Raw genomic sequence first — 25,085 nt, forward strand, 5'->3', positions numbered from 1 at the left:
ATAGAAACCATAGTATATTCTCTAATTTATAGCTTGCCATGTATGTGTATGTGTGTGTGTGTGTGTGTGTGTGTGTGTGTGTGTGTGTGTGTATATATATGCATGTGTGAATGTATCTATCCATCAGTCCTTCTATCGATCTATGCACAGTTAATATTAAACAAACACACATTAGTTGAAGCCACAGTTACAAGCATGACTTAGACCTCACCCTTGGCAGGAGTATAAATTGGCACAGCTTTTTTTAAAAGCAAATTGGCAGTTCAGTTTTTATTTCAAAATCTCTAAAAGTTCCCACCCGCTGGTCTACTAATACTGTTTTTGGAGTCTTTCATACGAAAACAATGAATAAATTAGGCAAAACTTTAATGCACAAAAATATATGCTGCAACATGATTTATAATGCTGAAACACTGGTAAGAACCTCAATAGTCAGAAATAAGGGGATGGTTTGGTAGATGCATTTGAAGAATATTTTCCATCAATTAAACTTTAACAGTTATGGTTTTAAAGACCTTTTATTTACATGGGAAAATGTTTATGATACATTAAGACAAAAAAGTAAGATACAAAATTATACATGTGGTATGCTCTCAACTATCATTATGAAACAATAAACCACAAAACAAGAAAAAAATATTCTAAACATCTTATCTCCCAGATTATGAGTTATTATTATTCTATTATGTATGCTTATCTGTCCTTTCTAAGTTTTGTACAATGAACACAAAATATTTTTATAATAAAAAAGTTTATTTAAAGCTTTAAAATGTTACATACAAGCCAGGGCCAATGGATGATCTTGTCCAGTCTTAAGGCAATGAATATAAACTGGAGAATGTTGACAGAACACAGGATTTCTAACTAAAAGTCAAGAGAAGAATCAGTTAAACAAAGTAAATACTGCAATTATTTGGCTAACATATTAAAAGGCAATGCAAAATACAATATAGTAAACATTTTATTAAGTTGCACTGGGACTGGAAGATTTTCAGCACATAAGAGCACAGCAGTGCTATGACTAGGAGAAACCTGCCCCTGGCTTCCTGCCTTGATCCCTCTGCTTAGAGACTGCCCTGCTCTTTATGCTCTGCCAGGCAATGACCTTGTTTCCAGGATCCCTGAGTATAAAGGAAATCTATGGGACTCCCTAAGCTTCCTCCCTGCCCATATCCACAAACACCTCTATTCCTAACCACCCCTGTATTTCCTTCTTGTACCCAGGACTCAGTCCTGCATCTAACCCTTTCTTTCTGGCTCCTTGAGCACCTGTCACATTAAGACATCAATTATAAATACTTTACTGCAGCGGTTCTCAAACTCTGGGTCGAGACCCCTTTGGCGGTCGAACGACCCTTTCACAGGGGTCGCCAAAGACCATCCTGCATATCAGATATTTACATTATGATTCATAGCAGTAGCAACATTAGTTATGAAGTAGCAATGAAAATACTTTTATGGTGGGGTCACAACATGAGGAACTGTATTTAAAGGGCCAGAAGGTTGAGAACCACTGCTTTACTCCATCTTTAACTCTGCCCATTCCACTGATCTTTCCCAGAAACACAGAAACAAGTTCAACTAATTTCCATTACACACAAAAGGACCCAAAGACCAAAGGAACTCACCCTTCCCTTTATCCATTATATACTCCTAGTTCTAGCTTTCTCTTCCCATGACCATCAGATTTTATGAGACATCAGGGATACTTAAGCCCCATGACCTCCCCTGCCAATCCAAGCTCTACACACTGTGATCTGGCCTCCACCCCAATGACCACCCAAAAACCGCTTTCATCAAGTTGGCCAATAACCTCTGCAGCATCAGACCACTTCAGTTCAAATCTTATTGATCGTCTCTGCAGCATCTGATGTTGCTGACCACCCCTTCCTCCTTGTAAGGCAGCCGTGGGCAAACTACAGCCCGCGGGCCGGATCCGGCCCGTTTGAAATGAATAAAACTATTGAAAAAAAAAGACCGTACCCTTTTATGTAATGATGTTTACTTTGAATTTATATTAGTTCACACAAACACTCCATCCATGCTTTTGTTCCGGCCCTCCGGTCCAGTTTAAGAACCCATTGTGGCCCTCGAGTCAAAAAGTTTGCCCACCCCTGTCTAAGGTCTCAGTGCACAGTCTTGCCCACCTCTTGGTACTCTGACAGTTCTTTTCAGTCTTTTTTCCTCTCCTTAAATGGTGATGCTTCCCAGAGCCTTAAACTTGGTCTTCTCTCTCCACTAGAGACATAGACACAAACACATGTTTTCACTCACTTGCTCTGCCCTAGAGGTTGGGGAGAAATGTCATCCACACCCCTGGTTTGCATTACCTCCAATTGGTTGGTCCTGTAATCTCTGTTTTCAATCTAGTCCCCAGGCTGTGGCATGGACCCAGCTCTCCTTGAGGCACCTCAGATGAAGCCAGTCCCAAACTGAGTTCATTGTTCCCCAGATCTTTACCCTTTACCTTGTCCCACCCTTTTTGATAGCCTCCCACCTCCCTGTAAGGTATCACAGTGGCCTAATTACCCAAAGCATGATGCTAGAAAGCGCCCTATATTTCTTTTCCCAGATTCTTCTCTTTAGTCACCACATCCTGTCTTCTCTACTATCCAGACTTTTCTTGAATCCCCTGCCTGCTCTCCATCCCAACTGCTATTGCCTAGTCAGGCCCTCCTCATCCCTAACCTTCCAAAGCAGTCCAACAGCCCTCTGAGAAGCTTCCCAGCCTTCAGTCCTGAAGGTCCGCCAGTCCCCATCCAGACTCTCTGCTTCTGCCTGCAGCACTCACTGCTCTTCAGTGGCTCACCAGTGCCTACCAAAGTAATATCCTATAGGCAATTGGATTTGGGCCAGAGCTCCTCAAAAGTTTTCAGTTCATAGGACATTTAGTGACTCAGAAATTCTTTTGTAGGCTCTGGACCGAAAAAAGTACCTAATAGTTCCATTTATTTAAGTAATTAGTTCTAAAATTAGTAGCTATATACTAAGTAGCCATTAAATAATCTCACATAGCTTTTCAGGGGAAGACCTTTGCGTATCTGGTTTTTGCTTTCAGTCAAGATTCCAAATAACTTTATTTGGGAAAAGAAGAGGAGCCACCTCACCTTTTTGGCAGATGATAATGCTTTTTAGGTCCTCTAAAGTGATAGCTATTTTTGGAAGATAAGTAACTGCCCTTTGGAATAAAAAACATGGAACAGGACAGAAATGTATATTCTCAGTCATAGCTCCAGGTCTATATTAACTGGTAGACTAATAGAATGTTCCATTGGCCAGGTGGCCCATTGAAATTTATGAGTAATTACAGAAGGCACTGAGCATGGGTAGGTCTATTAAGACACTATGGTCCCTGGACCTAGAAGGACCAGGGAACTTTTCAGAATGTTTAAGGCAAAAAAAATTGAAATGATACTTAACCTTTTTCATCCTCAAAGCTGGCTTTCTAATTGCATAGCTTAATGAACAGAAGGCAGAAGCCAATGAGAACCTACATGCCATTTTTAAGGTCCATTTCTAATGTATTTATGAATGATAATAAAGGTGACTATATACTTAAAAAAAACCTCACATAAATCAAAATCATTCTTAAATAAGCACAACTAATTGCTAATGGGAGAGGTGTGTCTGCTGGGTGCTGAACAATTTCTCAACAATTTCCACCCTTGTTACCTCTTCTCCATACCAATTTTTGCACACTAATACCTTTCATCACAGAAACAGCCAAAAATCAGCTTCTTTTGTGATGTTATCAAAAGAAATGTAATGTGACTAAAACCATAAACTACTTGGAGCTAAGTAGTTCTTATGGTGTCCCCTCAGATATCAGCTATCACTGGTTTTCCCTCAAAAATGTCCACTACCTCATAGTGCCCTGTGAGTTCACTATGGAACCTGGGGTAGCTCAGCACATGCTCTGAGGACTGAAGATCTGGCCCCTACTCAGCCTAATCCCTTTATGCAGCCTCTCTTTTCCCCCAACTACCACAATGTCTTCCTTTACACTTTGTGTTCCAGGCATATATTTTTTCTTGAGGTAAAATACATACAACATAAAACTTGCCATCTTTGCATTTATATTATTTTGCACATATTACCACTATTCATCTCCAAAAACTTTGCAGCTTACAACACTGTGCTCCGGTCATATTGGAGCCACCATAATTCACTCAACATAATAGACTTTCTCCTGCCTCTGCCTTTATATGTTTTGTTATTCCCTCTCCTTAGAAAATACCATCTCCTAATCCTCCTCTACATACATAGGGCCAATCCTAACTCTTCCTTCACATCTCTGTGTGAGCCTATTCCCAAACAATCCTTAGCAAATGTAGGTACTCCTCCTTCTGGGACACAAGAACCAAGGGGGAGATCAACTCTCCAAATTATGTTTTTTCTTGTAGCAGAAATGCCAAGAGTGTGACTATATGAACAACTGACTTTCTATAACTAACTCTTCATTAGGAAAGCACTGTTTTATGCTCAATGCATTCCTAGCCCTCATATATGCTTTTACTTTTAAGAAACAAAGTAACAAATTTTTAGTTTTCTTAAACTTCCTTCTCAGGCTCTAAACAACTTGGTGCTTTTCAACCTAGGCGACAGCTGTTCCCTCGGGAAGGGGCAAGGCCTGTGTAGGGGTACTACTGAATGTCACAAGGACTAGGGGAAGAGGTCCTGCAAAGCATAGGACATTCCTGTTCAACTAAACATTTCCTATCCAGAAGGCCAACTGTGTACCCCATCCGGCACTGAGAAATACTGAGCCAAATAAGCAATATCTGGAATATTTTAGCTCAGTGATTTTATTTAATGTAATCTTTTGCAAGTGGTTTTTAAAGCTTGGTTTTACTTCGTTTGCTCTGGTAATAGAAAAATGTGCAAAACGAGAGAGGCATAACGTAGAAAGGTAGTACTACTGGGTAGGAATGGTGCCTTTAACCAATATAGAGAATACATATTTAGGTGAAGCTTGATATGGAGACTGGAGCTAGAGGAGAAATCTGAGGTTAGAAATATGAATTTAGGATCTGACAGCACATAAGTGGCAGTGGAAATAAGAAGTCAACACATGCTATTCAGACGAAGTATACACAGTGAGGACAGAAAATACCCAAGACTAGGACACTAAGAAACAGCAGTAGAGGTGGCCGAATGATCAAAGGACCAGGAATGTCTGGAGCTGCAGAGTGGATGGTGGCCAGAAAAAAAAACGAAGTGAGGATTTGACCAGAGGGTGTTCAGTGCCAGTTTTAGGGTATGCAGAAGCTGAGTAGGGAGTGCAAGGTTAGAACAGAATTGTTTCAGGGAGCCTTTTTGCAAATGGAAGGAAAAAGCACAATAGCCAGAGGACTGAGAAGGTTTTGCTGCTGTCATTTTGTTTTCTCATTCAGATGAGAGACCAAAGTTACCAGAGAGATTATGGATGAGATCAGGAGCAAATGCTTAGAGGAACATGTAGGGGAGAAGTGCTAAAGCACAAGCATGACTGGCCTGCCCCAGGAGAGAGGATGAACTGGACAGTCAGGGAAGAGAGAGAACAGACAAAGTCTCCAATGACTCCTGGGGAACAGGGGGTGTGGAGGGGTGCCATGCAGAGATGGCCAGGTAACAGGTTGCAGGGAAGAAAGGAAGATTTTGCTTAGAGCTTCCCAACCTTGCTCAAATAACTGTTTCCTCAGGAGTCTTTTTAGACATTTTTTTTCTTAATCATTCACCCTCCTGAAATTTTAATACTGATGGCAAGCAGCCACAGGGGGAAGTGAAGAGAAGTGACTGGATTGGTCCATCTTGGGGAAGTAAGTAGAGGGTAAAAGTTGGCCTTCAGGGGTACTCTGCCTCCACAGTCCACCCAGCACCAGAGGAATCACTCCATGTTCAAGATCAAGCTCTTCCTGGTGATTAGGGTCCTGTTACCTCTATTTGTCACAGAACCACATTCCATCACTCTCCCTCTCCATAGGAACCTTCTTCTCCAGGTTCACACATCCTAAGTAAGCCACTCTCCAGGCTCCTTCCAACACAACTGCCATCTCCTTCTTCCACTTTTTACCCACAAAGCTCAAAACAAAGTGTCCATAGTGTCCAATTCTCCCCTGAACCAATCTGTATAGGGCTTCGGACCCACAGCTTCTAAGCAATTTGGTTAATATGAACTGAAATGTGATCCTGATCCTGCCCTGAATGAGTCCTTAAAATAAATCTTCCTATCTAATAATAGAGAAACATGGTAATTAACCGTAACTTCGCTACGCTTCCCATTGGCTAATCAGCGAGATATGCAAATTAACTGCCAACCAAGATGGTGGCCGGCAGCCAAGCAGCTGAAGCAAACAGGAGGCTTGCTTGCTCCAGTGATGGAGGAAGCCAAGGTTCCCTGCCTGCCGCTGCCAGCCTCTGAGCTTGCACTCTAAGAAAGAATGTTGCAATTATAGAAGCTAAACACACAGGAACCTGCTTTCAGCCAGCTGGGCCTCAGAGCTGGAGCTGAAACAGTGTTTCAAATATAGAACCCAAACAAACCCAGATCAGCAGCCGAGGTCTCAGAGCTGGAGCCGAGCCTCAGAGCTAAAGCTGGCTCTCAGTTCCAGTGATAGCCATAGAAGGTAAATAAATCCCAGAATAAAAAAGGAAAAGAGAAAAAGGAGAGGTTGGGAGCTTCAGTAACCCGCCAGCCTGAAAAGGGTCCTCAGCCCCTCACCTAGACTGGCCAGGCACCCAAGCGGGACCCCCACCCTGAAGGGGGTGCGACCAGCTACAAACAGCCATCATCCCCTCATCCAGGCTGGCCAGACACCCCAGTGGGGACACCCACCCTGATCCGGAACACCCTTCAGGGCAAACCAGCCGGCCCCCACACGTGCAAAAGGCCTCTATCCTATATAGTAAAAGGTTAATATGCCTCCCGGCACTGGGATCAGTGGAGCCGCGAGGCCTTATGCCCAGGGATCAGTGGAGCCGCGAGGCCTCCCAGCACCAGGATCAGCGGAGCAGCAAGGCCTCCTAGCACCAGGATCAGCTGAGCAGTGAGGCCTCACTGCCCTGGTGTCAAGCAGAGCCACGAGGCCTCCCAGCACCAGGATCAGCGGAGCCGCGCGAGGCCTCCTGGCCCCTGGAGCAGCATGACAGGGGGCAGTGCCCAAACCCCCTGATCGCCCTGTGGCTCTGTGTGTGACAGGGGGCGGGGCCACAACCTCCCTATCCACCCTGCTCTGTTTGTGACAGGGGAAGGCACCCCAACCCCCTGATCGGCCCTGCTCTGTGCCTGATAGGATGGAGCTCCCCAACCCCCTGATCAGCCCTGCTCTGTGTGTGACAGGGTGCGGCGCCCCAACCCCCCTATGGGCCCTGCTCTGTGTGTGACGGGGTAGAGCTGCAACCTCCCCATCGGCCCTGCCCTGAGTGTGACAGGGGGGAGTGCCCCAACCCCCTGATCGGCCCTGCTCTGTGGGTGATAGGGGGTGGTGCCCCAACCCCCGATCGGCCCTGCTCTGTGTGTGACGGGGGGAGCTCCCCAACCCCCGATCGGCCCTGCTCTGTGTGTGACGGGGGGAGCTCCCCAACCCCCGATCGGCCCTGCTCTGTGCGTGACAGGGGTCAGCGCCCCAATCCCCTGATTTGCCCTGCTCTGTGCGTGACAGGGGGCAGCGCCCCAACCCCCTGATCGGCCCTGCTGTGTGTGGCAGGGGGTGGCGCCACAACCTCCACATCGACCCTGCCTTGAGTGTGACAGGGGGCTGTGCCCCAACCCCCTAATCGGCCCTACCCTGAGCGTGACTGGGAGTGGCATCGCAACCTCTTGATCTGCCCAGCTCTGTGCATGACAGGGTGTGGCACCCCAACTCCCCAATTGGCCCTGCTCTGAGCCCGACCAGGGGGTCCACCTAGGGATTGGGCCTGCCCTCTGCCACCCGGGAGGGGGCCTAAGTAAGCAGGTCGTTATCTCCAGAGGGGTCCCAGACTATGGGAGGGCACAAGTGGGGCTGAGAGACACCCCCCCCCCTCGCCAGTGCACAAATTTTTGTGCAGCGGGCCTCTAGTTTACTTATATTTATATTTATAGCTACAACTACATCTAAATCTATCCTATTGGTTTTGTTTCTCATGAGAAGCCTGACTAAAACAGGTAGATAGGCAAAGCTGGATGAAAGCTAATGACCTGGGTGAAAAATCAGTGTTTTAATTCAAGAAAATACAATGTGATTATTTCCCTGGTCTTTTGTTTCCTAATATACTGGGATCTAGAGTTAATGATCAATCTCTCCCTAACAAAGGGTAAAAATTTACATTACAATAACTAATCATTCTTAAATATAAGAAATCTTACCTCCAGTGACCTGTCATGTCGAAAGCCCCAAACACAAGCTGCAACAGACACCGGGGAAACAAAGAACAGGGGCATGAAGACCAGAAGCCAGAAATGGCTGCCTCGCTCAATCCTGTCACAGACCAGCACTTCAAACATCAACAGGAGTAAGTGGATGCCCACTGCAATTAGCATGGCTTTAAATTCCACACATGTTTCTCCTTCTGCTCTAAAAAGGGACAGAAGAAGAAGAACACCCTCAGTTCAGAGTCTCCATAATAAGCAAGTATTCCAGGGAAAATACCAACTTATGTTGATAATGTAAGTTGTATTTGTAAATTGGACAAAAAGCAAAGGAAATATCAGGCAGAAAGCTAACTTAAACTTGATATTTAATAGTCGATCTTTCAAAAATAGAATTGCTGCATAAGAAATAAACATTATAACCAAACCAGACTTAAAGTTTTAACTATATAAGGATATTATCAGAAGTAACAGCACAGTTATTATTTCCCTGACAAGGCACAAAACACTTTTATTCATAATTTTAAACTACTTGCAAGATTATTCAAGCTGATTGCGTCTATTGCTAAAAACTGACAAATATTCCTTAAATTTTATGATTCTCATTTCTTAATGAATTAAAAATCATGTACATCACATTTCATGCAATGCTATAAAAACAACTCTAGCTTTATGAACAAATGTGGGTTATATTTCAAGAAAATACATTAACTATGGTTAGGTGCTATTTTAAAATGCAAGTAAAAAGTATTAATGCCTTTTTATTTTCCTTTCTATTCCAATAGGATGAATTAACACCTGCAGATGAAAGAGAGAAGAGCAAAAGAGTTAAAACTGTTCTTAAACAAAATCAGTTTAATTAGCTGTCTAAATATCATGCATGAACTTACCAGATGAACAACAGAAAAATAATAAGGCCACTAATCAGGAAAATGCTTCATAATACATTTGGAAGGACTACAATGTTTCATTCAAAATATGGATGAACATTTATGAAGTATCTTGATGATGATAAATACAACTGAGTTTAGGACACAGAGAAAATAAAGTTATTTCTATAAGACCCAACAATGTTTCCTTGACTACTGTTGACAATAGAACGACCACATCTGTATACTGAGTACATTAAACTACACACATACAATTCATATCCTTCCTCTAAAAATATTAAATTGAATGAAGATGGAAAAGCTCAAATAGTTTCTAAATATCAATTAGTGGAACCCAACATGTTCGGTGATTTAACTTTTTATTTTTGTAGTAGTAAATATAGATATTGGAAAGTATCTCGTTAGAAAAAAAATTGCAGCCACACAAATAATCTGGAAAAAACCCCGACCCCAATAACATTAAAACAACTACACTTGAATGTTCCCCATCTACCAAGGCTCTTTGTGTGGCTATGTTTAAGTTCTTGGACATGTATGTGGCAACATGTTTTATATAATCTAAAGCTTATTTTAATGTCAATAACCAAGAATTAAACAAGTTGAGATGTCACAATGTCTACACTTTTCTCACACTAGCAGCTGCATGTGTTCTTCCCCTACACGGCATTCCTTCACTTCACACCATCCTGCTGAGGTTCAGAATAGCCCTCCTCTCAATTCCTCCTTTTCATCCTTTCTGAAGTTCCAGTATCTACAAAGGAGTAAAGAGAGACTCTAACAGGCCCCAGCAGGCTACACGTTGGAGTGAGTCAAGTCCAGGCACTTGAATCAGCTGAGCCATCCAAGAAGAAAAAGGCACAGAAGACCTGAAGGTAAAGGTCACACACCTGCCCAGCCCCCAAAGGTTCTGCTCTCCTGCACAGCATCTGGGCCTCATCTCTCCAGGGACTCACTGTTTCCTGGCCAAACTACCTCCTCCACATTGATTACAGTCCTAAAACCCCTGGACTAAGAGATTGAACAAGGAGAGCCCCAGTTCCATGACTGAATTGGAGAAGGATATACCCCTGATGATCAGAGCTAGAACGTTGGTTTGTAGAACTGCTCCTACAAATATGGTGGTTTCACACTTCCTAGTCAAGCATGGCTATAACAGTTCTATATGTGGCGTGAACTTTAGATCACATAGACTTTTGTAGGCTAGGTAGGAAATGAACCACCCAAAATAACACTGCTTTTGCAAGAAAAATGCATGTTGAATACCTTAATTTTTAAAAACTTAAGACTAGAACTCAGTGTGCTTGTGTAATAGTTCTAATAAAACATTGACTAGGGAGAAAATAAAATAGTCTTTACTTTATTCAAAGTGAAAAACAAAATATTGCTCCCTCAGGATAGAGACCGATGAGTTTTATAAAGCAGTATTACCGATACTGGGGATTTCGTGCCCAGACTCCAGTTCCAACGGAGGCTCCAACAATGACCATTAACTTCCACAGCCATATTGGTGCAAAGACAGCCCAGTAACTCCACTGAATGATGCCATCCAGACGAAGGGCCAGTAGCACAGAGAATAGCAGCAGACATGCATAGATGAGGAATTTACTAGGAGAAAAGTAAAATTATTAAAGATGATTCACATTTACAAATATCTAATACTAAAATGGGGAATAATAACAGCAGTATTTTTTAGCACATGAAAAGAATCACTAATTCCACAATCATTTATTGAAAAGTTCTATGTAGAAGACATACTATGTTAAGAGATAAGAAAAATATAAAGAAGACTAAAATCAGTTCCATTTCCAGGGCTTCCTGTAAGAGGGAGTCCATACAGAAACATATAATTGTAATACAGCATGATATGTGCCATAATGGTGCTATGGAGCAGGGTGTGATGGGAGCCCACAAGAAAAAATATGGGCACTGGGAAGCAGGGGTGATGACGCTGGAACTGGTTCCTGAGGATACGTGGAAAGCTGCCAGGCAGGAAAGAATGTGAAATTAGGAAGCATTCCAAGACAAAGGAACTAGGCATACCAAGACACAGAGACTGGGAAAGAATGACATGTTTAGGAATGGTCAAGTTCTGTCAAAGACTAATTCTTTGAAGGCATGGGACGAGGTAGGCCCAAGGAGCATTATCCTTAACCCCACTGCAGCCTTTCCACCCCGGGAAAGTGCAGGAATGGCAAGCTCTCCCTGGGGTGATAGATCAGGATTCAGGTAGTAGCGGAAAGCGCCAATCCTACTCTTAAAATGGATACAAGAGAGCATTTCAGGTTTTTCTTTTAATGCCTGCCTTTAAAAAATAAAAAAGGGGGAATTTGCCGGGAGCCGGTCCATGCTTGCTGTTTCAAGGGACCTGGCATATATGGCATACGGTTCTTAATATGTTTGCTCCCCTTAGCGCTGTGTGTTTTAACCAAGGTCACCTCTCCGAGAAAGGTTGTTTCCCCAGGTAGGAATTTTTCCCTGAAGTCAGGGAGGGGATGAAACTCCTTAACTAAGTGCCAGGCGGGTAGTTAATCACTACAAACAATCATGCTTAAGCTACATAATCTTTACTCCCTGGAATGGAGATAAGAAACGCCCTAACCTTTGTAATAGAGATTGATAGGATTGAATCAACTGGTATAAATACAGATGTAACAAGACAGAACTTCAGAGACAGAACTTAGGAGACAGGGCTTGGAAGACAGGACCAAAAGAGACAGAGCCTAGGCACAGAACCTACACAGAACGTTCTCTAGGGACAGAAGAACTTCGCTGGTGAGAGCATGCCGGAGGATCCTGGACAGGGACTGGCCTCGGAGCCTGGAGGCGGAGCCTGGCGAGAGAGCATGGCAGGGGATCCTGGACTGAACCTGACTGCGGAGATTGGCAGGAGAGCCTGACGAGAACCTGGTGACTGGACCTGCCTGGAGAACCTGGACAGAACCTGGCTGGAGATCCTAAGCAGAACCTCTCTGGAGATCGAGACCAGAACTTGGCTGGAGATCCTGGCTAGGCTGCTGATCAACTGAACGCTGTCTCCGTGTCATTCCTTCTTCGCCGACTCCGTCTACGCCTTTGGGAACCCCTGGACCTGCAGGGGTTGGACCCCGGCAATTCTATTTTTAAAAAGGCTACCAACTCATAAATGCATAACCCATGTACATAGACAATAGGGTGGTGAAGGTCTGGGGTCGGGGGCAAGGGCAGGCTAGAAGTAGTCAATGAAGGAAAAAGGGGGCACTTGTAATACTTTCAACAATAAAGATTTCATTTAATTTAAAAATAAATTAAAAGGCTGCCTTCTGTCATGTTCATATACAGTAACATTTTAGTACATGTGTTATACTTTTAATGACTGAATAAATTTATCTCTCTCTTTTTCTCTTTTTCCATATCAAAGGAACTTCCTGAGGAGTATATCCTTAAAATATTAATTAGAAATTACATTGTTGAGGACTTCTATTTTTTATGTAATAAGAGGTATGGGGTTTTCCTTCCCACCTTAAACAAGAAACTAGGCAAAATATAAGAAAAAACAGTTTTCAGATACTGGACAACAGACAGTGAAGGACCTTGATGGCAGAAGGAAAGACAGAAAACAAAGAAGATAAACAAACTCTATTATTGTCCCAGCTTACTGTCTAGAGGCAGTTTCTAGGCTGTAGCAGAAAGTAGTAATTAAAACCCAACCCAATGAGCAATTACATTAAATGTAAATGATGTAAATAACAATTAAAAGTCAAAGACTGTCAGATTGAACTGAAAAAGCAAGACAACTGTAAGCTATCAATAAGAAACACACTTTATCTATAAAGTCACATATAGACTAAAAAAAAAAAAAAAAAAAAAAAAAAACAGAAAAAAGTTATACCAAGCAAACACTAACCAAAAGAAAGTTAGAGTGAACAACATTAATATCTGTTTTAGTATTCTATTGCTGCTGTAACAAATTACCACAAATAGAAGCTTAAAATAATACAATTTTATTATCTCACAGTTGTGTATGTCAGAAGTCCAGACAGGCTTCATTGGTTTCTCTGCTCAGAGCCTCATAAGGCTGAAACCAAGATGCCAGTTGGCTGGGCTCTTATCAGGGGACTCTGGGAAGGATCTCCTTCATTCACGTTGTTGGCAATCTGGTTTCTTGTGGGTGTAGTACTGAGATCCAAGGTTCTTTGCTAGTTGTCAGGTGGGGGCCACTCTTGTGTTCTAGAGGTCTCTCTCCCTCTGATTCCTGTACATAGGCCTTTACATCTTAAAACCAGCAGCATATCAAATCTTTCTCATGCTTGTCAGGCCAGCATGGCTCAGTAGGTGAGCATCAACCTATGAACCAGGAGGTCACGGTTCAATTCCTGGTCAGGGCACTTGCCCGGGTTGCTGGCTCAATCCCCAGTGTGAGGTATGCAGGAGGCAGCCAATCAATGATTCTCTCTCATCATTGATTTTTCTATCCCTCTGTCCCTGTCCCTTTCTCTCTGAAATCAATAAGAATACTTTTTAAATAATCTTTCTCATGCTTGGAATTATTCTGATATTTCCTTCTGCCATATTGCTCCTGCTTCTTAAGAAAGTTCTTTGCTTTTAAGAGCTCATGTAACTAGACTGGGTCCACCTGAATAATCCATGGTACTATTCCTATCATAAAGTCTGTAACTGTGGTAGGCAGAGAATTCTAAAGATGTTCCCCAAGATTCCTGTCCTCTGGTTAGTCAATCAAACACAAATCTAGGTATACCATGAAGTAACTTTGCAGGTGGAAGTATGGTTACTAATCAGGTCATCAGTTCACCTTAAAATAGGGAGATTATTCTCGATTAGCCAAGTGGGTCCAATGCAATGATATGTGCATTTAAGAGCAAAAGGCTGCATATAAGTAAGTCAGAGAGATGAGGCAGAAAGGTGAAGTCAGAGATTTCAAGCATGAGAAGGACTTGACCTGCCTTTGCTAGCTTTAAAGTCAGAGTAAGAGGTCCATGAGCCAAGGAATGCAAGCAGACTCTAGAAGCTGAGAATAAATCCTGGTTGACAGGTAGCAAGGAAATAGGTTCTTTAGCCCTTCAACCACAAAGAACTAAATTCTGACAATTTGAATGAGTCTGGAAACAGATCAATCCCCAGAGACTCCAGAAAGGAATATAGTAAGTCCTCAGTTAATGTTGATAGGTTCTGTGACTTTAAGTGAAAAGATATAAACAAAACCAATTTCACTATTGGCTGATATAAATAAATAAGAGTGAAGTTCTCCCATTTCTTGATTTTACAAGCTCTAAATCAAGGTGTCAGAAGGGCTGTAAGCAGAATATCCAACAGAGCCATGCTGTATCTGTAGTTTTTATAGTTTTAAGACACTAAATCTGTGGTAATTTGTTCTGGAAGCAATATAAACTAATATTGCAAAACTAAATACATCTGCAAAATCCCCTTTGCCGTGTAACAACATATTCATAGGTTCCAAGGCTTAGGGCATGGATATCCTTGGGGGGGTGGGGGGGACATTCTACCTACCACAACATAAGACAAGGCATATTTCTTAACAAGAAAAAGTACCAGAGACAAACAGGGACAGTGCATAATGATAAAGAGGTCAATTTTTCAAAGAGGACCTAACAACTGTAAGTATTTATGTACCTAATATCAAAACTTCAAAATACATGTCGAAAATATTAATATTTAAAATATTAAGGAGAATAGAAATATCCACCATTATTGGAAATTAATACTTCTCTCTCATCTGATAAAACACACAGAAAATTATTAAGGCTATACAAGATGGTAATAACACTATCAATCAATCTCACCTAATTTATATTGATAAGGCATTCCTTCCAATACCAGCAGAATACAAATTCCTTTCAAGTATACATAGAACATTCACCAAGACAGACTGAATTCTGGGCTATAAAACAAGCCTCTACGAAATTAAAAGGACTGAAATAAGACAAAGTAAACATCTAAACACAATAAAATTAAACTAAAAAATCAATATAAGATATGGAATATTTTCATGAAACTTGTAAATTAAACAACCCTCTTCTAATAATTCATAGGTGAAAGAAAAAAACACAAAGAAAATCTGAAAAATTCTGGACTAAATGAAAGTGAAAATACAATGTACCAAAATTTGTAAGAGACATCTAAAGCAACATTTAAAAAAAAATTGTAGCATTGAATGCTTCCATTAGAAAAGATATCAAGTAAAAAATCTAAGATTCATTTTAAGTAAATAGGAAGAGAAGGAAATTTAAAAGAAGAAAACAGAAGGAAGGAAATGATAAATATAAGCACAGAAATTAATAAAATACAGTAAAAACTCATTAGAGAAAAACTGATGAAACTAAAAGCTGGCTCTTTTAAAAAATCAAGAAAATTGGTAAACCTATACCCAGAGTGACTAAGAAAAAATAGTATACACAAATTACCAGTATCAGGAATGAAAGCAGAAACATCTCTACAAATCCTACAAACATTATAGAGATTAGAAAGGGATATTATGAACAACTTTGTACAAGTAAATTTCTTGAAAGAAAGACATTATCCAAGTTCACACAAGAAGAAATAGATATTTTAATATCCCTATAACTATTAAAATAACTAAAATTATAGTTAAAAGTCTTCTAACAAAGAAAATGTCAGGCTCTGACAAAATCTACCAAACACATAAGGAAGAAATAGCACCATTTTTTAACTAACTCTTGCAAAAATAGATAAGGAAGAAACATTTCACAATTTATATTATGAGGCCAGCATTACCCTGATACCAAAACCTGGCCAAGAAAGAAAATTACAAACCAGTATCCTTCATGAACACGGATGCAAAAACCTTTAAAATTAGCAAATTGAATCCATATACACACACAGTAGAGGGCCAGTGCACAACATTTGTGCACTGGGAGGGGGTATGGGGGTCCTTTAGCCTGACCTGCACCCTCTCCAATCTGGGAGCCCTCTCCAATCCGGGAGTTTCTGTCTGTCTTTTCAATCATATGAGCAAACTGTCTGAGACCCCAACTCAGTTTGGTTTGTTGTTCACAGAATAATAGAGGCTTTTTTTTTCTTTGCTTCATTGGTGGAGATTTCCCAGAAGTTTTAGGGTATCTTCCCTTTAATCTTTCCTAGACACTTTGATTTTGCTCATGTCTCTCAACTTTGCTTTCCCTCCATTCCCCACCACAACAGTAACTTACTCCAGGCTCACTTTGCTCTAGTGCAGTGGTTCTCAACCTTCCTAATGCCGCGACCCTTTAATACAGTTCCTCATGTTGTAGTGACTACCTACCATAAAATTATTTTCGTTGCTACTTCATAACTCTAATTTTGCTAGTGTTATGAATCCTAATGTAAATATCTCATATGCTATATGTGTTTTCCGATGGTATTAGGCGACCCCTGTGAAAGGGTCGTTCGACCCCCAAAGGGGTCGCGACCCACAGGTTGAGAACCGCTGCTCTAGTGTCTAAGACAGGGGTGGGCACACTTTTTGACTCGAGGGCCACAATGGGTTCTTAAACTGGACTGGAGGGCCGGAACAAAAGCATGGATGGAGTGTTTGTGTGAACTAATATAAATTCAAAGTAAACATCATTACATAAAAGGGTACGGTCTTTTTTTTTAAGTTTTATTCATTTCAAACGGGCCTTAGTTTGCCCACAGCTGGTCTAAGAGATCTGCCTGCCACCAGAACTACGATTCCCAACATTCCTGGTGCTCCCCATGCTCTGGGCTTCTGCTTCCAGTCCTGGGGCTGCCACCAGAACTACTATTCCCAGAATTCCTGGTGCTCCCTGTGCTCTTGGTTTTCCCTTCCTGCTCTGTCACCATCCCGTGGCCTCCCACTCTGCCAGGTCCTCCAAGCCTCCAGCTCTCCCTCTCTACTCTCTGTCTGGTGGCTTGGGGAACCAAGTTCCCCAAGCCGCTCCATTCTCCGCCCAGTGCCTGTGTATGCAAATCAGCCTGCCATCTTTGTTGGTTTAATTTGCATACTCACTCCTGATTGGCTGGTGAGTATAGCGGAGGGATGGTCAATTTACACACACACACACACACACACACACACACACACACACACATATATGGCATTATGATCAAGTGTGGTTGGTGCCAGGATTGAAAGCTTGACTCAACATTTGAGATCAATTAATAAAATGTGTAGTATTAATAGCATGAAAAAGAAAAAAAAATACGATTATATCAATAGCCCTAGAAAAAGCATTTGACATAATTCACTACCCATTCAACTTCAAAGCTCTAAACAAATTAGAAGTAGAAGAATATCTATTTAAAAAACCCTAATACTTAATAGTGAAAGATAATACTTAATAGTGAAAGATAATAATTTCCCCCTAAGATTGTAAACAGGCAATTGTGTCCACTTCAATACATCTATTCAATATTGTACTAGATGTCCTACCACAATGATAACACAAGAAAAAAGAAATAAAAGGAATAAAGATTTGAAAGGAAGGAGTACATTTGTTCTTTGCAAACAATACGACTGTATATGTAAAAATTCCCAAATCAGCTACTAAATCTAATAAGTGAACTAGGCAAAGTTGCAAAGTACAGAGTAAATGTACCAAAAATATTATTGCATTTTTATATGCTAGCAATAAGACATTGAATACTGAAACATTTAAACTATCATTTATTGCAACTTTCCTATAAATCTAAAACTATCCTAAAAATAAAATTTACAACATCAAAATATCAAATACTTATAGATAAATGTAACAAAATATGTGCAGGACTTGTACACTGAAACCTACCAAACACTACCAAGGAAAAATTAAATATCTAAATAAATGGAGAGATATACCATGTTTATAGATATAAATTTTCATTATTGTTAAGATTTACATCCTCTGTGTATTAGTTTCCTATGTTTGCTATAGCAAATTACCACCAACATGATGGCTCAAAACAGCACACATTTATTCTCTTATAGTTCGGAGGTCTAAAATGGGTTTCACTCAGTTACAACTAAGGGCCCCGATTCCTCCAGAGACTAGGGGAGAATCCATTCCTTGCTTTTCCCAGTTTCTAAAGCTTCATTACTTGTACTCCTTGGGCCCCTTCCTCCATTATCAAATCCAGCAGTGTAGCATTTTCAAATCTGTCTGTTTCCATCAAATTGCCTTCTCCTCCTAATAGCATCTCTTTTACCTCCTTCTTATATGGAAACCTATGAATACATTATGGTCCACGTGGATAACCCAGCATACTCTTCCAATAAGAGATCTTTAATTTAATCACATTCTGGCATATAAGGTAATTAGCACCTTTTTGCCATGGTTTAAGAAGTGGATATCTTTAAGGGCCATTATTTGCCTTGCACCACTCATCCAATTACTCTACAGATTCAGTGCAATCCCATTAAAAATTCCAGCAGTCTCTTTTCTAGAAATTGGCATACTGATTCGAAAGTTACATGAAAATGCAAAGAACCTAGAATGGGCAAACAATTGTTAAAAAGAACAAAGTTGGAGAACCTATACTACATGCTTTCAAGGCTTATAAAACTACAATAATCAAGACAATGGTATTACACAGAGAACAGAATAGAGTCCAAAACAGACCTATACATACATGGCCAGTTAACTTTTGCCAGGGCAACTCAATGGAGAAAGAATTGTGTTTTAAAAACTACTACTGAATCAACTGGATAGATGGGAAAAATACACCTAGACCCTTAACCTCACAGCATATACAAAAATTTACATGAAATAGATCACAAACCTAAATGTAATCACCAAAACTACAAAATGTCTAGAAAGCATAGGGGAAAAAATAATTGCCACCTAGGATTAGGTAAAGATTTCTTAGATGGGATACAAAATTGGACTTCTTCAAAATTAAAAACTTTTACACTCCAAAAGACACAATTTAAAAAATGACAAACCAAGCCACAAACTGGGAGAGCATATTCTGAAAACATATCTGACAAAGTACCTATGTCCAGCATACGTAAAGAACGTTTATAACTAAAAAAATCTGATTAAAAATAGCAGAAAAAATAAGAACAGATATTCCATCAAAAAGTTACATAAAAGGCATATAAGCACGTGAAAAGATACTCAATATTTTCGTATAGTAAGGAAATGCAAATTAAAACAACAATGAGATAAAACTACCTACTCACCACAATGGCTAAAAATAAAATAATTAATTATGGCAATTGTTTCTAAGGATACAGAGCAACTGGAACCCTTCATATATTGCTGGTGGGAATGCAGAACAGTACAGCCACTTTAGAAAACACTTCTGCAGTTTCTTATATAATTAAGTGCATACTTACCTTATGACCCAGCAATCCCATGTCTAGGTATTTACTCAAGAAAAAGAAAAACAAATGTGCACACAAAGACTTGTATTCAAATGTTCAAAGCAGCTTTATTCATAATAGCCACTCGAAACAACCCAAATGTCCATAAACTGGTAAACAGTTAAACCAATTGTGGCATATCTATTCAATGGAACACTAATCAGTAGTAAAAACTAACAAACTAGGGATGCATGTAACAACATGGACAAACCTCAAATGCACTATGCTAAGCAAAATTACTTATACTGAAGACACAATATAATGTATGACTCCTTTTATTTGACATTCTGGAAAGGCAAACATACAGATACAAAACACAGATCAGTGTGGTTACCAGTGGCTGTGTTGGGGGAAAGATTGACAACAAAGGACATGAGGGAAGTTTTTTCAGCAATAAAACTCTTCTATACCTTTGGGTGGTGGTTTTACAAGTGAATGGATTTATTAAAACTCATAGGACTGTGCACTAAAAATGGATAAGTTTTACTGCATGTAAAATTTACTTGCATAAACCTGGCATACCTATTGATCTACCTACACACACAAGCAACATCAACAGGTAACATTTACTAGATGTTTGTGGAATGTCAGGTACTGTGCAGTTTCTCATGCATTATCTCATTTAAGCCTCACAGCAACCCTATAAAGGAGACACTCTGACTATTTCCCTTTTACAGATGAAGAAAGCTTAGATGTTAACTTGTTCAAGCAGCTAGCAGCTCAGAGCTGGAATACAAATGAAGATCTATTTGACGCCAAAAGAGGGAGAGGAGAGAGAGAGAGAGAGAGGGAAACATAGATGGGTTCTCTCCTCTAAGCTTGAGCAGACTGGGGATTTAACCTGCATCCTTTTGGTGTACTGATGATGCTCCAACCAATTGAACCACCCAGCCCAGGCTCCAAAATATTTTCAATTGAATACTATACACAAATAACTTTATACTGATAATTCAACATTTTTTGGAAAAGCATCCAGATAGATATACACTGTGGATGAATAGCGATCTCCAGCAGGGAAGATTAAGGACAGTCTTCACACTTTTTACGTATGATTGCTGATCTTTTTGCACAGTTCATGCACTGTGTATTACATATACTTTGTATTATGAAAAACACCGTAAGGAATGTCAATTGGAAAAAAGGGGGTGTTGTAAGGAAAGGAGACCTACAAAACTCAACTCTGAAGCAAAACTGCAGTGATTTGGAGAAGTTGCTACCCATATATATATATATATATATATATATATATATATATATACACACATATACATATATACATACATACATATACATATATACTTACATATACATACATACATACATATATACATATATACATATATATATATGTATATATATATATACATATATCCTTTTTGTGTTGTGGTATTCTGCTCTACAATATCTGGATAATATGTACCTTATAAAGTGGTTTTGAATGTAAGATCATGAGTATGAAAAGTGTGTTGTGTAAATCACTAAATGAGTAGTTCTCGAAATATTTTGTATCAGGATTCCTTTACAATCTTAAAAATTAATGAGTATCCCAAACAGCTTTGTTTGTGTGTTATACCTATCAAATTTTTAAACTGTTGTTTAAAAACATTAATTAAAAATAAATAATAGCCCTGGATCAGTTGGTTGAGTGTAGTCCCATGCACCAAGAGGTCCTCAGTTCGATCCATGGTCAGGGCACATGCTGCACATGCCGGGTTGCGAGCTTGATCCCTAGTGGGGGTTGTGCTGGAGGCAGCAGGTCGATGTTTTTCTCTCTTCCTCTCCCTTCCTCTCTCTCTCTAAAAATCAATAAAAACATATTTAAAAATACAAAAAAGAATAAAAAGAATGTTTTAAAAATAAATAATAAATTCATATCTTAATACAAGTAAAATAATTTTAATTAAAAACTATTTTCCAAAATTGTTCTTATAGTTTTGCAATATTTTAAGTGTCTGGCTTCATAGAAGATTCATAGATTCTAATATCAACATCTGCAATCATTCTGTTGCAATATGTTGTTTTTATTCAAGCATATGAAAAAAATCTGGCCTCACAGAGATATGCAGTTAGAAAAGAACTAAATATTTTAATAGCTCTTTCGGATAATAGTAGATATTCTTCTTTGATAGAATACCAAAGCTGAAGCAGTGATAGTTTCTGGAAGGTTGACTGTAGTGTGGAATTTGAAACCCTATCAATGAGCTTCTGGAAAATACTGGTTCACTGAGTAATAAAGGACTTTCAAATGTTGACATATTCCACTATATAATAGTAAAAAATCATATTAGTTATTATCACAACCCACTTTATCAGAAATACTTTATGTATTGGGAGACTCTCAAGCTCATGATGGTGGATATAACATTTCAAATATTCTGATTTTCCCTTGAAAGCTCAAATTTTACCATTTGGATAAACACCATCAGTTGTTTTCCTTGAAGTGACAGGTTCATTTGCATTTTTGAGTAAATTGCTGTCAAATACCCTAATACAAACAACTACAGGCCCAGATAAAAACGATGTTCCATGAAAATAGCAGCTTGCAACTTAGGTACACAAGTGTTTTTCCTTGAGTCAACTACTGTATTTCAGTATACAGCAGAGGGCCTTTATGTATTCTTTCTGTTTTGTCACATGGAATACGAAAACAATGTATATGCAAGGGCTAAGACTGAATGAGATTGGTATTTTTTTCTGTTTTGTCAAGAACATTCCGCCAAAACCGGTTTGGCTCAGTGGATAGAGCGTAGGCCTGCGGACTAAAGGGTCCCGGGTTCGATTCCGGTCAAGGGCATGTACCTGAGTTGCGGGCACATCCCCAGTGGGAGATGTGCAGGAGGCAGCTGATCGATGTTTCTCTCTCATCGATGTTTCTGGCTCTCTATCTCTCTCCCTTCCTCTCTGTAAAAAATCAATAAAATATATTTTTAAAAAAAAAACAAAAAAAAAAAGAACATTCCTAAGTAAAGCTGCCCTTTTTTTAAAAACTGCAAGCACAATGGTGAATAATCCAGAGAGGACTTGTACAGTTTCCTCTCACCAGTGTGATTTGTGTTCAGGTGCCATCAGTTTACCCACCACTGCTTTTGCACCATCAGTATAAATGTCAACCCAGAGATGGAGGCAAAGAATGTCTTAGTATTATTATGCAAATAACTGTGACTTGCAGACCCCTGGAAAGGTTCTCAAGGGCCCCCAGGTGTCTGTGGAAAATAGCTTGATAACTGCTGCACTAGATGTATGTTACTTATGATTATTAATGCTCAAAGACGAAGGGAGGCTTTTACAAGCTGCTGCAAAGAAAAAAAAGAGCTGCCACTGAAAGATGCCAAGTGAACGACTGCATCCCTAGACTTTGGAGAAGAAAGTGGGGACTCACAACTAATAAAAATGGAGTGAGCGCCACAAATAGAGAAATAACCAGTTGAGATGACTTTTTCTCTCTGAAAGTACAGGGGGAAATTCAAAATCTAGAAAATCAGAACCCATTTGTCAACCAAATTCAGCAATACATATCATTACCAGAAACAATGAACTTAAAAACAAACAATATTTAAAAGAAATACAGTGGAACCTCGGTTCAGGAACATAATTTGTTCCGGAAGGCTGTTCCCAGAAGCTATTTGTTAGAAAACTGAATCATTTTCCCCATTTGAAATAATGTAAATTGAATAATCCGTTCCCCACCTCTAGCTGATTCCCTATTTTAACCTTTCTTATATACATTAGATGTCTAATGCACTATTAAATCTATAAACAAACACTTCTTTTCTTAAATTTATGGAAACACCCCCTGCTAGCCTTAAACAAATCACTTTCAGCACTGGGTGCAGCATCTTCCTCTTTCACATATCATTGCCTCAGAAATGCTGTCACCTGCCTATTGCTTTGCCTTTCATCAAATCAACAACAGTTTTTCCACCTCTTCAATTGTCTGTGAACATTGTTTCTGTCATACTATTAGCAACATTAGCACTCTTAATGTTTTAAAATTGTGCTGATTTTCCATTTCACCAGCAACAAAAGAAAAAAAAAGAAACGAAAATATTCACAGCATGGTAAATGACTCACATTCTCTCCTTTGTTAGTGGCCTGAGAGACGCTTTTTGTCATGCTGATGTGTCAGCATTACAGGGTTGTCAGGTCAGAACTGAAGTTTTGTTAGAAAAAACTAAGACATTTTTTCCATGAACAACTTGGTCTAGAACTGAATTGTTCGAGATGGGAGAGATTTGAGAACTGAGAACCAACCATGGTTTGACTGTAAGTGATATGCAGCTGGAAGTGGAGCCCTGGTGCTCTTTCAGTAACTAGAACAGAAGTTGAGGGCTGGTGATGTCATTAACTCTCTTGTTCCCTGTGGCTCCATTCTATTTTTCTTTCTGGGCACAAATCCCTATCCAGGCAATCCTATTTGACTTTACATAGAAACAAACCTCTCCCTTCATATTTTAGATTAAATCACTGTGAGATCCTAAAATTAAAATAAAAGAAATAAGTGATTTAGAACATCAATAAATGAAAGGAGAATGATAAACATAGGATTCATAAGTAAATTAGATAATATGTAAAGGTAAAATTTTTCTAAAGGAGTTTCAGACTTAAAAAAAAAAAAAAAAAAGATGAGTTAGGGGGAGATAAACCCTGTAAGTTAAATTCATTATCTTTCCTAAAAGAGAGTTTTCTTTAATAGAAGAAAATAGTGGAAATAATAAAAATATAAGTACCAAAATGTGTAAGATGTTGTAAAAGAGATTATTATGTTTTGAGATAGTCTAAAGCAGTGGTTCTCAACCTTGGCTGCACATTAGAATCACCTGGGAATCTTTTTAAAATCCTGATTTCTGGGCCTCATCCTCCGGAAATTCTGTTTCTTTCTTATGGGGTGGGGCCACAACATTAGTAACAAAGAAACTGAATTTCTGGAGGATGTGGCCCAGAAATCAGGATTTTAAAAAGGTTCCCAGGTGATTCTAATGTGCAGCCAAGGTTGAGAACCACTGGTCTAAAGGAAAAATAGGAGTTCTGGGCCTATTACATGAAAAATGAAAATTAGGAAGGATACATAATGAACTTACAAGAGGACAAATAGTAGTACAAAATATTACTCCCAATTCAAATACTAGGGCTGGAAAATAGAAATAGGGTGAATGTCTTTTTATTAGTTTTCTATTGCTGCCATACAAAATTGCCACCCACCTAGTGCCTTAAAAAGCACAAACTTATTATCTTTCCAGTTCTGGATATTAAAAATCTGAAATGGGTCTCACTGGGCTAAAATCAAGGCATCACCAGGGCTGTGATCCTTCCTGAGACTCTAGGAGAGAGTTTCCCTGTCTCAACTTGTAGAGGCTGCCTCATAGCCCCTTGGCTCATGGCCCTAGGCTCCAGTTTCAAAGCCAGCAGTGGAGAGTCCAGTTCTCCTCACACTGACTCACTCTGACCTACTCTTCTGCCTCCCCTTTCTCCATTTAAGACCTGTGATTATGGGTCCAACCAGATGATCCAGAATGATTTCCCTATTTTCAGGTAAGCTGATTAGCAACCT

At 39.8% G+C, this 25,085-nt stretch overlaps 1 protein-coding gene across 1 annotated transcript in view; it reads right to left on the minus strand.

Annotated features, from left to right (window-relative positions):
- Positions 1–256: 256 nt before the first annotated feature.
- Positions 257–25,085, minus strand: part of LOC132223284 (transmembrane protein 185A-like) — a 35,264-nt gene continuing 10,435 nt past the window's right edge. The window contains exons 2-4 of the mRNA XM_059678504.1: positions 10,648–10,824; positions 8,327–8,534; positions 257–864 (exon numbers count right to left, since the gene is read on the minus strand). Coding sequence (XP_059534487.1) covers positions 757–864; positions 8,327–8,534; positions 10,648–10,824 — 493 coding nt within the window. The 3' untranslated portion in view covers positions 257–756. The remainder of the gene's footprint in view (positions 865–8,326; positions 8,535–10,647; positions 10,825–25,085) is intronic.

This window comes from Myotis daubentonii, chromosome X, assembly GCF_963259705.1.
Source record: "Myotis daubentonii chromosome X, mMyoDau2.1, whole genome shotgun sequence".
Lineage (NCBI taxonomy): Eukaryota > Metazoa > Chordata > Mammalia > Chiroptera > Vespertilionidae > Myotis > Myotis daubentonii.